At 44.8% G+C, this 12,848-nt stretch overlaps 2 protein-coding genes across 3 annotated transcripts in view; one reads left to right on the top strand and one right to left on the bottom strand.

The window, feature by feature from the left end:
• The window catches only part of MRM3 (mitochondrial rRNA methyltransferase 3), an 8,543-nt gene extending 7,731 nt beyond the window's left edge, over positions 1 to 812 (bottom strand). For both annotated transcript variants that reach the window (XR_012657334.1, XM_075073978.1), the window contains exon 1: positions 528 to 812. Coding sequence is in view for 1 of the 2 variants with exons in the window: in XM_075073978.1 (XP_074930079.1) it covers positions 528 to 805 (278 nt within the window). In the remaining variant the exon portion in view is untranslated. The remainder of the gene's footprint in view (positions 1 to 527) is intronic.
• Positions 813 to 905: 93 nt separating this feature from the next.
• Positions 906 to 9,943, top strand: GLOD4 (glyoxalase domain containing 4). The gene is made up of 9 exons (XM_032785441.1): positions 906 to 1,040; positions 1,585 to 1,634; positions 3,227 to 3,347; positions 4,377 to 4,521; positions 4,728 to 4,864; positions 6,435 to 6,521; positions 6,782 to 6,895; positions 6,999 to 7,085; positions 7,929 to 9,943. Exons 1-9 carry the CDS (start codon positions 951 to 953, stop codon positions 7,992 to 7,994), a joined length of 897 nt encoding a protein of 298 aa, XP_032641332.1. The 5' UTR covers positions 906 to 950; the 3' UTR covers positions 7,995 to 9,943.
• The last annotated feature ends 2,905 nt before the right edge of the window (positions 9,944 to 12,848 follow it).

Below are 12,848 nucleotides of genomic sequence, written 5' to 3'. Positions count from 1 at the left end.
TAATCTCTCCTCATATGGAGCTGTTCCAAACCCCTAATCATTTTAGTTGCCCTTCTCTGAACCTTTTCTAGTGCTAGTATATCTTTCTTGAGATGAGGAGACCACATCTGTACACAGTACTCAGGATGTGGGTGTACCATGGATGTATATAAGGGTAATAAGATATTCCCTGTTACACTTTACAGTAGCTACAACCAGAAAACAGGACCGGCCATGGCTAGAGTCTGGCTCCCTGCTTCAGATCAATTGCCAATTACATTCTGCCCACCTCGTTACCCACAACTAACGTAGCACAGAGCCACTCGCTTTGCCAGGAGGTACCTTGGCCTGCCCCGGCTGGGGACGGTGGACTATGGCACCAGGCACTGTGCCCGGGCGCGAGCTGCCCGTGTCCACGTGACGTTCTGCGTGGCTGCTGCCATGGTGACGGTGTCCGGGAACCCGGCGGGAAGCGGCCTGGCGCGGGAGAAGAGGGTTCGGAGCTGGGATGGGGCCGAGGGGAACGAGTGGTTCTCGCGGGGCCTTACCCCAACCTCCTGTCTCCGGCCTCCGCCTTCTCGTAGCGCAGCCCCTGCCCGGCCGGGCTCTTCTCCGGGGTCGGCCCCGGCCCAGCTCCCTTCGGCTCCGCGGGTTCCCGCCCGGCCGGGGCGGCCGCTCTCTGCTCTTTGCGCGGGGCCAGCACGCGGACCGGGCTCCGCCTCAGCGCCCGCACCCAGCGCCGCGCCGCGCCCGCCCCGGCTCCTCCCGGCTGAGCCCGAAGCAGGGCGGTGACAGGACCCAGCGTGAGGCGGCTGAGCGCCGCCATCTTTCCCCGACCCAGGTGTCCGACCCCGCCGGATATCCGGCTACTCACGTGACCCTCCCGCGCCTCCGGTTTCCTAACCGGCCGGCGTGATGGGTGAATGTTTACGTCATCGCCGTGCGCCGGAAGTAGGGGTAGAAGTCAGGAGATGGGAGCCCGTCGCGCGCTGCACTTCGTGTTCAAAGTGGGGAACCGTGGCCAGAGCGCCCGCTTCTACCGCGACCTGCTGGGCATGAGGGTGAGTGAGCGGGGGGCGGGGCCTCAGCACCCCGGGGGCGGGGCCTCAGCACCCCGGGGGCGGGGCCTCGGCTGGCTGCGTCTGGCCTGGCGCGGGGATCCCTGCGGGGTTTAATGGGTCGCCAGGGCCGGTGTTCGGTTTGCTGGGACCGAGGCTGGGCCGCGGTAGCCAGCTAGGCTGTGGGGCAATAAAATTGGTGTTTGGGCTCAGTCTGGAACCTGGGCTCTGAGAGGGTCGCCTCAGGGTGTGTCTGCACCGCAGTTCAACGCCTGTATCCGCTGACCAGACTCGGGCTGTCAGGGGGTTTAACTGGGATGTAGATGCTAGAGCTGGAGCTCTGGGATGTCCCAGAGCCCGGGCTCAGCCTGAGGCTGAGCCTGGACACTGCTGCTCTTACCCCACAAACCTGAGTCAGCTGACTTGGAGCTGTGGGGGTTCTGTCACGGGACAGATGTGCCCTAAGCGTTCTGTTGGGATGTGCTCAGGTCTGTTTCCTTTTAAGAACTAAGTAGGCTTTATTTGTTGCATGTGTCCAATCTGCCAGATTCTAAGACATGAAGAATTTGAGGAAGGCTGTAAAGCTACTTGTAATGGGTATGTACCATTATTTCTCTTTGTAATCTTTAGCTAAACTAAAACACCCGCAAATGCTGACTAACCAAATAGGCTTCCTTATAGACCTTTGAGCATACTTCCTAAACATTGCTCATTTCATTTGAAGAAAGTAAGAATGTACCTTCTTGTGTTTGTGGTGCTTATGTTGGAACATAGCCATTGCTATGGCAGATCAACAGTCTACATGGTCCTGGAGGCCCAGATCTTCAAAGGCAGTTAAGTGCCTAAATCCTTTTGATTTGGGCCACAGATCCTGAAAGAAATTACGGCTTCATGCTTCTGGGATTTTATTTTATTGTGTTTAATGATATTAAGGTGCCTAGTGCCTTGGATAGGCATTGTATTATCTTAAATCCAAATAAATCCATTAAAATAAAATATCCCACTACCACCAGTGGCCTTTCATATCTTTTCAAAAAGAAAGCGCTTAGGCTATATTGTCTAACTGTACAATTTGTCTATATCATGATGAGGAAATAGCTTTTTTGACTCCACCTGGTAAGCAGTTTATGCTCTGAAACATGAAGCTTGAGGGCACTTAATTTCGTCCTAGCTCTGTCACTATAGTTGCAGTTCCTATGCTTGAGGAATTATGGAGCAAATCATATGAAAACTACTGTTGCTCATTCTTTTGGATGGCTATGCAGTTGTGCCTTCCTAGTTACACGTTAACATAGCTTAGCAGGAAAGGTAAAAGGTGACTTGATGATCGTGTATAAGTACCTATATAGGAATCAAGTATTTGATAAGAGGGCTCTTCAGACTAACACAGAAAGGTATAACAAGATCCACTGGCTGGAAGTTGAAGTGAAACAAATTCAGACTTGAAATGAGGCATACAATTTATCATAGGGTAATTAACCACTGGAGCAATTTACCAAGGGTGATGGTGGATCCTCCACAAGAGGAATCAAGTTTGGATGTTTTAATAGAAGCTGTAGTCTACCAATCATTTTGGGGCAGTTCTCTGGCCTGTGTTTTACAGAAGGTCAGACTAGATGATCACAATGGCCCTTTCTGGCCTTGGGATCTATTAAATTAAGAATTTACTGGAAAATTACCGTGTTCTATCACACTTCATGGGAGTCCCTTAGTCATAGTGCCTGCTCCTCCTGTTAGCTGGAAGTAATTTTTTTAAATGACTTTTATATGGTGAATAAGTAACCACTGGAACTTGCTGCTGCAAGATATTATCAAATCAAATAGTTTAGTAAATTTCAAAACAAGATTAGACTATTTGTAGGAGAGCTGCATCTGCTGTTACATAAGAAACTAGACAGAAGAGGATAAAACTATAAGGATCCTTTCATGGCTGAGGACATGAAGTAGGCACCGACTGGGATGCTCTTTCAGTGATATAGTATTGTATAAAAGTTGGTATGGTATGGGTTTCTGCACCTTCCCCTGAAGCATCTGGCACTGATTGCTGTTAGGGATAGGATATTGGATTAGCTGGACCACTGGTTATGCAGTTCCTGTCCTGAGGCACTTCTTACGTGTGTGTGTGTGTGTAGGGGGGTTGTTTGTGTGTATCTGATACTGACAACAAATACATTTGATGGTTGTTCTAGCCCTTATGATGGAAAGTGGAGCAAAACAATGGTGGGCTATGGGCCCGAAGATGATCACTTTGTTGCAGAGTTGACCTACAATTATGGCGTTGGAGAGTATCGACTCGGCAGTGACTTTCTGGTAAATATCACTTGCCCTTCTAACGTTCTTTTGTTCTTGTTGTGAGCTTTTTGGCTAGGAGTCCATTCAGACTTTGTCCTGGATGCACTTTCCTGATGCTGGTTGATTCCCAATCTGTTTTTGTTCCCTGAGCTAGTCTTGCGGGTGCTGTTTCCATGTCTTTTGTGCAAGGAAGAGGAAGGGGAGAGAGGTGCTTTGTACTCATGCTGCAGTTGGCGTGCCAGGGGGCAGTTGTATTTGTTCTGGGGGGCCCTCACTCCCCACCCCACTGACAGCAAAATTTGAAGCTTTCTAACAGATCAGTCTTGTGAATGCCGTAACCCTTTTATTTCCCCGGACTTCCAGCCAAGGAGGAACTTACTTTCTCCTTCCAGTGGAGGTACTGTGTGTGCTCATTGTTTCACTGGTGTCTCCTCTTCCCCCTGTGGAGTCAGAGATGGTTGGATGCCCATGGAAGCCACTCAACTGCAAGGTGGCAGAACTCTGGATTTGATTTGGCCACTGCCCCTGCAAATCCTAGTTGGTCAGTGCTGTTCTAGTGGGCTCTGCAAAAACTGGTAGAGCCAGGATCTGGCCCGTTAAACTCTCTCTCTCTGCTTCATATTTCTCTGTTGTGTAAGAGGTGTATTGACCTCAGACAGCTGCACTAATTTTATAAAGGCAAGATAACCAGCCTCTCAGAGGCTGTTTAGACCCTTGTTCAGGATAGCTCCAACTCTTACTGCAGGCCACTTGTGTAATTATTGCCCTATCTCTCAGCTTTCTCTTGGAGGAAGATAATGGAAAAGCAGGGGCAAGGAACCAGTATCTGGGCTGTTGAGGTCTCCTTTGTACCAATAGGTGTTTTAGCCCAGGGTATAGAGCAGAGACTACATTGATGACTGCTCTCTTCCTGGCAGTGGATGGAGAATAGAATTCCGTGCTGATACTTGGAAATCTATCGGCTTTTCAGTACCACTGACCAAAAGGATGGTCTTGGTACATCTTTGCAATGGTGTATCACATGTTTGTGCTTTGTATTCTTGCTAGGGCATGACTCTTGTGTCCAGCCAGGCAGTGAACAATGCCAGGAAGATGGGATGGCCACTCAAAGAAGTTGCAAAGGGTATGTTTGAAACTGAAGCCCCAGGAGGATACAAGTTCTACTTGGAAGACAAAGAACAACCAAAGCAAGGTAACGCATTCATACCCTTTCCTCTGTTCATCGGAGACTTGAGAGCTGGAACTTCACAAGAGGTTGCAAATCTGTCTTGTCCCAGATTTATGGGAACATGTGCCTGCCTTCTGGTGTTGCTATTTGTCTCCCATTATCATGAGCACAAAAACCTAGAGTTTAAAACTACAACATACCACTAATAGGAAACTATTACAATCTTGCAGATCCTGTGCTAAAAGTAACTTTGGCAGTCTCGAACCTGCAGAAGTCTGTTAGCTACTGGTCTGATCTGCTGGGAATGAAAATTTATGAGACGAATGAGGAAAAGCAAAGGGCTTTGCTAGGCTATGCAGATAACCAGGTTAGTCATTTAGAGAAGTGACTATTCTTTGAGAATAGCATGTTGTGGGATTGGTCCATTTCATAATGACTGTCACGGACTCACAGATTGTGCCCACTCTTGGCCTGGTGCAGTTCATGGGGGGAACCCCTTTCAGTGAGACATCCCTTTTCCTGGGAGTCCACTCTCTCTCTTGGGGTTAAGCCCCTCCACCTCCTGGAGCCACACCTCTCTGAGCCTTAGCACATCTGTCTCTTGCCGTGGGCCCCCTCAGGGAGTCCATTTGCTCTGGACCCCGAGGTCTCCACCCCCCAAAGGGAATGATGAAACCTTGTTCTCTAGACCGGAGTGACTCTCAGCCAGCGTAAAACAAGAGGGTTTTTTGAGCATTGAATACAGCACAGGAAACTCTCTGACCCTCAGGTCTGGCCTCCCTCAGCACAGCACATCCCAATCTCTCCTGCATCCAAGTGGGCCCTGCCTGCTCCCCCTCTCCAGCCCAGAGCCCCCCCTGCCTCCCAGCTGGGCATCTGAGATCACCAGCCCCAAGCCCTGCCTCTGTCACAGAGTCGTAAACAGGGTCACTGGGCCTCCTCTCCTCTCTTCTATCCTCTAGTCCCCTCTGGCTGGAACCAGCTGGTTAGGTCATGGGATCCTCTCTTTGCAGCCCATTGTCCTCGACTGGCCAGAACCAGCTGCTCAGGTTGTCAGGTCACCAGTCACTGGGGTATCTGTCCTCCAGGCCATTGGCTGGGTCCCAAGTTCCCTCTCCGGTCCTCTAACAACAAACTCCCTCTCCCCTCACATCATTAAACCAGTAACCCCCAGGGACACTGAGTCCCACTCCCTCTGCATGCAAACCATTGGAAAAACAAGGAAACCAAAAGAAAATCTCCCACTCATCACAATGACCAAACCTTAAATAAATAAATCAAGCAATCTACTGAGAACAGCTGTTTCTCTAATCTTCTAAATGCTTGCTTTGTCAACGTGTCTGCCATCCTGCCTCCCTGCTAAGCACATATGTGTAAAAAGGCGGAATTGTCAAATCGGTTAGTAGTTCTGCTCTTAACTTTTGAACTAAAAGACTTAAAGTATAGGCATAATACTGCCCATGCTTCATTTCATATGTAGGGCTTTCCTGAAAGCAAGCAAATAGCCATATAAAAACGAGAACCCAGCTGCAGCTGCTCAGGAAAGAGGTGCAAAGGTTAAGATACAATGAAATATGGTAATTTTGAGTGAAAAGAGAAATCGGTGACCTAAGCTGCTCTTTCTACAGAGAGGTTAACATGAACATGAGATTATCCATTCAGTAATTTGCAGTCAGACTAAATTTATCAAAAACTCAGAGTGAATCATTCTGCTTTTTTGTGTGTATCTGCTTACAGCCTCTGTTTCAAATAAGGTGACCGTGGTCACTACCACCTCAATGGACTGGGAAACAAGCACATGTGGCTTTGATGTGATTAGCTTATTATGTAATGCTGATTGGCATGCATGCAAAAATGTGGTAAAAATTGTGTGAATTCTTTTTTGTCTTCAGATTAGTTTCCCTGCAAGCTAGACTGTTACAATCCCTCTCTTTCAGTGTAAATTGGAGCTGCAGGGCATTGGCGGAGCAGTGGATCATGGCACAGCTTTTGGGCGGATTGCCTTCTCTTGCCCAAAGGAAGAGGTAACAATCGGATTTCCTTCTTCCTCTGGCCCTTTCCTATATTTCCAGGGGTGGCCGTGTGGAGGGTGACTCGTGGTAACACCAATAGCCACTTGAAGGTCTCTCACCATCAGTATGTGAACAAGATAATAACATCAAATGAAAGTTCTGTTTAACCTTCTCTTTGTGGGAATCTGATGGAGATGTGAGTAATGGGTACAGTAAATGATTGCAGCCTGATATGACACCACTGACCTTCAGCTCACTCTTTGTTTTTTAAGTTGCCAAACATTGAAGCACTGATGAAGAAGGAGAAGCAGAAGATTTTAACTCCCCTAGTTAGCTTGGACACCCCTGGAAAAGCAACAGTGCAAGTGGTTATCCTGGCTGATCCCGTGAGTGACGTTTGAAATAGTGACAAAATAAACTTTAATTCAGCTTCCTCCTCCCCCCTCCCTCCCCATAATTTCACTTTCTGTCCTGTCAAATCTGGTTTAGGATGGCCATGAAATCTGCTTTGTAGGAGATGAAGCATTTAGAGAGCTTTCCAAGATGGATCCTAATGGCAACAAGCTGTTAGATGACGTAAGTAATATATTCTCTGTATTGTTTGTTGGTGGAGAGGTCGGAGCATCAGGATAGAAATGTATAGACTACCTGTATTTTTTAAAATCCCACCACAGTCCAGTCCTTCAGCGGCAGCTACACCGAGTGCTAAAGGGGGTCTTTCAGATGACTGCTTCATGCAGTTCTTCAGATGTTAAAAATCCCAAATAGCTTTTGGGGTTTGCCTCGGCATCCTGTAAAGAATTTTCCTTCCCTGTCCTTGTGAGCTACCCCTCACTTCAGAGGTGGCTGCAGGATGGAAGATGCTAGAGGTGCAAAGTATCATCTACAAATCAACCGAAGTAAGAGGAGAAACTGGCTTGCTGGTTGTAATGACAATCAGGTCAGTGCAGTATAACAGCTTCACAAGATAATGGGCTGCTGCTACAGAAATGACAAGCGGTTTCAGGAAAAGTCTGAAAACAAAAGGGGCATTTCAGAGCAGGAGACACTGATCCTGTCATGCTTGTCATATCAAAGCACTTTGTCAGATATATTTATCTGGTTCAGCAGTGACAGTCGCTCACTGTACCTTTTTTAACTTGCTTCTGAAATTAGCTTGTATTGTTGTAGGGAGTGTCTGTTGCTTTTGTTGTACTGCAGTCTGGAGGTGATTCCCAAAGAACGTTGTTTTTAATTTACAGTGCGGTAGAACTGTTTGCTTCAGGTAATCACAGATCAGCTTAAGAGTTGGTCCCTATTGGTTGTTTGACTGCTTGGCACTAACCCAAATAGAATCCTGGACACGTTTGCTTCTGTAAATGGCTGTTGTTGTTTTAATAACTTTATCGTTATACAAATTGTTCACTTCTATTTGTACAGGCAATGGCAGCAGACAAAAGTGACGAGTGGTTTGCTAAGCACAAAATGCAGAAGGCTTCTGCTTAGCTGAAGAGAATTGTATCATAAATGGTGCCTTTAGCTGCTAAACACCTGTGAAATGTGTCCAGTTTTGCAGTCATGTTGTCCCCATTCAGTGAGAGAGTCTGCAATGCCCTTTGATTTAATAAAAAAATCCAGCTCTTTCTTAGAAGCTGGATTCTCCTTGCAGAAATCTGTAGGAGAAAAGGGGGAAAGTTACACTGTGCTGTGATGGGTAGATTGAGCACTTGATTTCATAATGTGGGAGGTCATGAACTAGTAATATGCCACCCTCTCAAGCTTTTCTCTTTCCTGTTGGATTGAAAAAGACCAGAGTTTAGCCTAGAAATGCGCTGAATTTTTTTTTGGTATTTTAGGTAGCATATATTTACTGCAGTATGTGTACTGAGCTATCTTTCTGCAGGGATTTAGGAGTGAAGAATAACTCAATTTCAAATTCACCCTGTGGATTAAGACCAGAACCAATTCACTGCATGCACTAAAACAATGCTAGCAAGGGGGATTTAGATTAAATTATGGTATTTTATTCTAACTGGCAGTTCTCTTCCAAATAATTCATGCTGCTAAAACTGATAGAATAAAAATTCGTGGTTCAGAGCTGGGTGGAAAAAAGCTTTTTGGAAGTGTTGAAATACTTGCTTTCAAAGCAAAGTATAGATTAAAGAATAAAACAAATCTTATATTGCTGGTTGGTTCCATTCATGGAAAATGTATTGGACAACTCCAGAACTTAGAACTTCCTGCCATGAAGTGAAAGGGACAACATTAATTGTGCTTTAATAGCAAATAGACTTAGTATATGTTACAGCGCATTTTGTAAGGTCAGTGGCTTTAGCAATGCTTGGTCTGCTGCACATGGAAAAGAAAAAGCCTTGGGGTAGCTACTGTTTGTTGTGAACAGTGCATGTATTGTGTTTTTATGACCTAGATTAAAGCTGGAACTGAGAGCTTGTCTACACCGGGAAATTGATCAGCATAATTACCATAATAAATATCTAGCTCTTAGTGGAATAGCTATGCAGGTCAGTTTCCCTATGTAGGCAAAGCCTGAGGCTGACATCTAGGTTTTGATTCTGACAAAAACCTCCCTGAAGCCAGATGTAGATGGATAGCTAGTTGCTGTTAGCTGGCATATGATTAAAATGGTTGCACATAGCTTATCTTTTTTTTCCAAATAAACATCAAACAAATCACTGCAGTACTAATGAGAACGCCGTGATGAACTTGGTATAAATGCCTAAGTCAACAGAATGTAAAGTACATGGACCAAGCTTCTTAGCTTCCAAACCATCAAGACACAAAGGTCTGACATAGACCTCAAAATACTGGGCAAAATCAATGGATGGAATGGGCGGGGGGGGGCAAAATTCTTAGACACATTAACCAATTCTCAGCATGTTTCCTGTATGCAGAATTTCTAAAGAATGATGCAGTGACTGATTTGGGAAGAACCAATATAGAGTTTAAAATGTGTGACTGCACAGCTGAGAAATCTGCTCAGGTTATGTCTTCAAAAACTTTGTTTTGTCTCTGTACTGCCAGTGTAACTGTTCTTTCGTTTCCGCACTCAGCATAAAATTCTGGCTCAAGCTCAAACCATCCTTTCAGGCCTGAGGAAACGAGGTTATTTTGGAGAATGAGGAAAGCTGAGGATAGGCCTTATTGGACTAGTTCTGTCCTATGGCTTCCATGCACATTAAGCTGCATTGTATCTGTCTGCTAACTGCAGCGCACCAAACACTTGACATTCCAAATGGGGGTTACGTAGCCAGTCAGACTTTGTTATTTGTGAGCAGGGAAGAGTAAAGTGACAAATGAGCAGCTGTCTGGAAATGAGCTTTGTTGTTAACTGTGTTAATTTAACAACTTGTCTTCCTTTGGGTTGAACCGACTTCATGCCTGCTATTGCTGATAGAACTGTAGGATCAGCATGTTCTGAATAAATATCTACAATATACTTGTTGCATATGTTTACTGGTTTTGAATAACTCTCTGGGAAAAGTTAATTAGCCTCTTGTGTTACAAAAACAAGTGAGCAAAAATCAGCTTGCAAGCAAATGTCACCCACTTACTTTCATCCAATTTCTTAACATCATAAACACCAAAATACTTGAAATTAGTCTTTGGCTTAAGCAGAGAGGGGCCAGTTAACATTCGGCTTCCCAGTGTTGTTGTTTTTTTTTTTTTTTGAAAGATTGGGCTAAACTTTTTTCAGTTCAGTTAGTTACCAGTTGTAAAACTAAAACACAGCCACAAGGTTTAATTGAAGACTTGAAAAGAAAAAAGAGCTCAATGTTGAAGTAACAGTGGGCCCTTCAGTGTCTTTTCCCCCTCAATTTTTAATAGTGGTAGTGTTGAGTTTACCAGTCTTTCACTTTGACCCCTGATATCTTAAGAATTTATTCTAATAGTGCTCTTTCTCTTTGTAATTGATACCACACGTGAGACTGAGTATTAAGTATGGTGAGGGAGCTTTGATTTTAGGTGTGGTTTAAATTACATTGTACGCACACTCTGACTCTAATATATCCAGAGATAAGGCTAAAGATTATATTGGAATACATGGGAGCTTATTTCTGTGCAAACTATACTGGACAACCAGGGAACACTTGAACAAAAATGCTATTCATTGAAGAAGTAAATGTTTCAGCTTGCTGCAACTGCCAGGTGCAGAGTGCCGTTTCATTTCCAGGTAATAGTGAATGTTTAACACAATCTGCTATATACATGGTAACAGGCCTGGAAGAGGGAAGCTGTAGAGAGGAGTGTGTTAAATTTCTTTTGCTGTGGTTTATTATTTCAACCTGCTTTCATTAATGCACACATCAAAAGAGTTAATCCAAGGCTATAATTCTATCACAGTCCTCTCTATCATAGTCTTCTACTGTAAGACAAAACTTATTACCTTTTCTCTTGCTGTTTGCAGAACTATCAGAACTCTAAAAGTCACTGCATCATCCTGTCTAGGTCTATGATCTACACAGTAGAAAGGACCCTTGGAATATCTTTCAGTTAAAACATCTGTATTTATGTTGTGATGTGAATATGCACCAAATCCGTTGGCCCTCACACTCTGCATACTACTACAGATTTGTCTATTGTTCATATTAAAATGGACTGTGAACATACAGTAAATGTTGGGAATAAGTTTGAGCATGTTATCTCTGAAGGGTTCGATCTCAGCTGTTGTTCACTGTTTAGTTTTGAGCGTGTGCTGGATATTGTCTTAACCTCACTATTACATATGTTCACTTTTAAAGGGATAGTGTCAAAGACCCTTTTCAGTAAGAGTGAAACTGACTATGGAAAGCTGTCAAATACAGTCAAACAATAGAAATATTTTCCATCAAGTTCCTTAACATACAGTAAGCTTAAGATCACCTTCTAATTTGGGTAAGTGCAGCGTTTCCAGACAGTAATGTTTCCAGCCAATACACTTTCATAGTTTTGTCAATTAAGTCTGAATTATTGGTAACTGTTTAATAGACCTCTTCAACAATGTCTGGCCCATTCTTAAACTGAAATGGACCTCCACAGTTGTGTGAACTCTCAGCAGCTTGCTATAACTCTCTCTGCAAAGTTAATGCTTTGGGTGTCTCAGCCCGTTCCTCTTGCTCAGCCCCGCTTCTGTGGTGCCTCTAGGGTGAGTCAGAGCCTGGGTGCTGCATGGGATGACATCACAATGCTGGGGAGTGCCTGAATCAGTCAATGAAGAGGAGGTAAATCCCCTGACCTGCTCAGCCAGGCCGTGCTGCCCGATGCCTGAAAAGCTCTGCCTGGATCGAAGTGCTTCAAATACCATATACCTAAAAACATAATGTGATGTGAAGATGCATAAACCGCACACAAAGCTTCAGGTTCTGTGCATGACACTGTAACGATCTGGCTCTAATTTTTGTGTTGAAATGGGATGTGAATGTACTCCCAGTGTCAGGAGTAGCACGCTTGCTTTCATTCTCAAATGGCTGGATCTCAACTTGTCAGTTCACACAGCCCCCTATGAAATTATAGCGAGAGTGAGCAGTGTGGGGGTGTCTAGTGCCCAAGCCACGAACAAGGGCCCCAGGCTCCTATGTACTGTACAAATGCAGCAAAGAGGTGGGTTCATTTTATAATGCGTTGGCTGCTGTAACACTCTCAGGCTAAGCTCAGTGTTTATCTTTGTATCATTTACCTCTTAAAAGACAGAGTTGGCAGGACAGCCAGGAAAGTGAAATGGAAACTTGTTGTTAAACTCAAAACAGGTGGCTGCTGTTTGTGAACTTGGGCTTTGACTACAGTTAAATGTGGCTGCCACTGACTGCAGTTCCACAGATTTTAAAATCCAGCTTTTCATGACTGGTAAAGCTTAATGGGTGGGATCATCCATGCCAATGACAAAGTTCCTTCTGTACACTCTTCTGTACATTGTCAGAGAGCCTGCTCCTTAATGTAGTTGGAGGCCCAATACTCAAAGGTCTTTAAGTGCCCAACTCCCCGTGAAATCAATGGGAATTAGGTGCCTAAATACCTTTTGAGGATCTTTTAAGGACATTCCAGTCATGCACAAAGTGACTGATATTTGTCATGTGTCTCTTCTTTCCTCATCTCAGCAGGGGCAGAAGTGCGTGCAGTGAAGTGGGGTTCGGGCATGTGTTTGTTTTTAAATATATATTAAATACATGCCACTTTGCTATAGATTTGTTACAGAACACAAGATCAAAGAAATACACCTTGCACTTGGGGCAGAAAATGATGAGGTTTGGCGTCGTCCTTAGCTGGTGGAAGAGTTGATTCCCCAGCCTGGGGCTGGTCTGCAAGACGGCTCTGTATTCTGCAGTAGATGAGTTTAAGCTCATTGGAAAGAGTTCCATTGAATCA

The sequence above is a fragment of the Chelonoidis abingdonii genome, chromosome 20, assembly GCF_003597395.2.
Source record: "Chelonoidis abingdonii isolate Lonesome George chromosome 20, CheloAbing_2.0, whole genome shotgun sequence".
Classification (NCBI taxonomy): Eukaryota; Metazoa; Chordata; order Testudines; family Testudinidae; genus Chelonoidis; species Chelonoidis abingdonii.
This window is presented reverse-complemented; position numbering and strand designations above follow the sequence as displayed.

Coding starts and splice junctions, on each gene's coding strand:
- GLOD4 (XM_032785441.1), top strand. CDS start 951: ATGGGAGCCCGTCGCGCGCTGCACTTCGTGTTCAAAGTGGGGAACCGT. Junction 1,041..1,584: donor GCGACCTGCTGGGCATGAGG/GTGAGTGAGCGG, acceptor CCAATCTGCCAG/ATTCTAAGACATGAAGAATT. Junction 6,522..6,781: donor TCTCTTGCCCAAAGGAAGAG/GTAACAATCGGA, acceptor TTGTTTTTTAAG/TTGCCAAACATTGAAGCACT.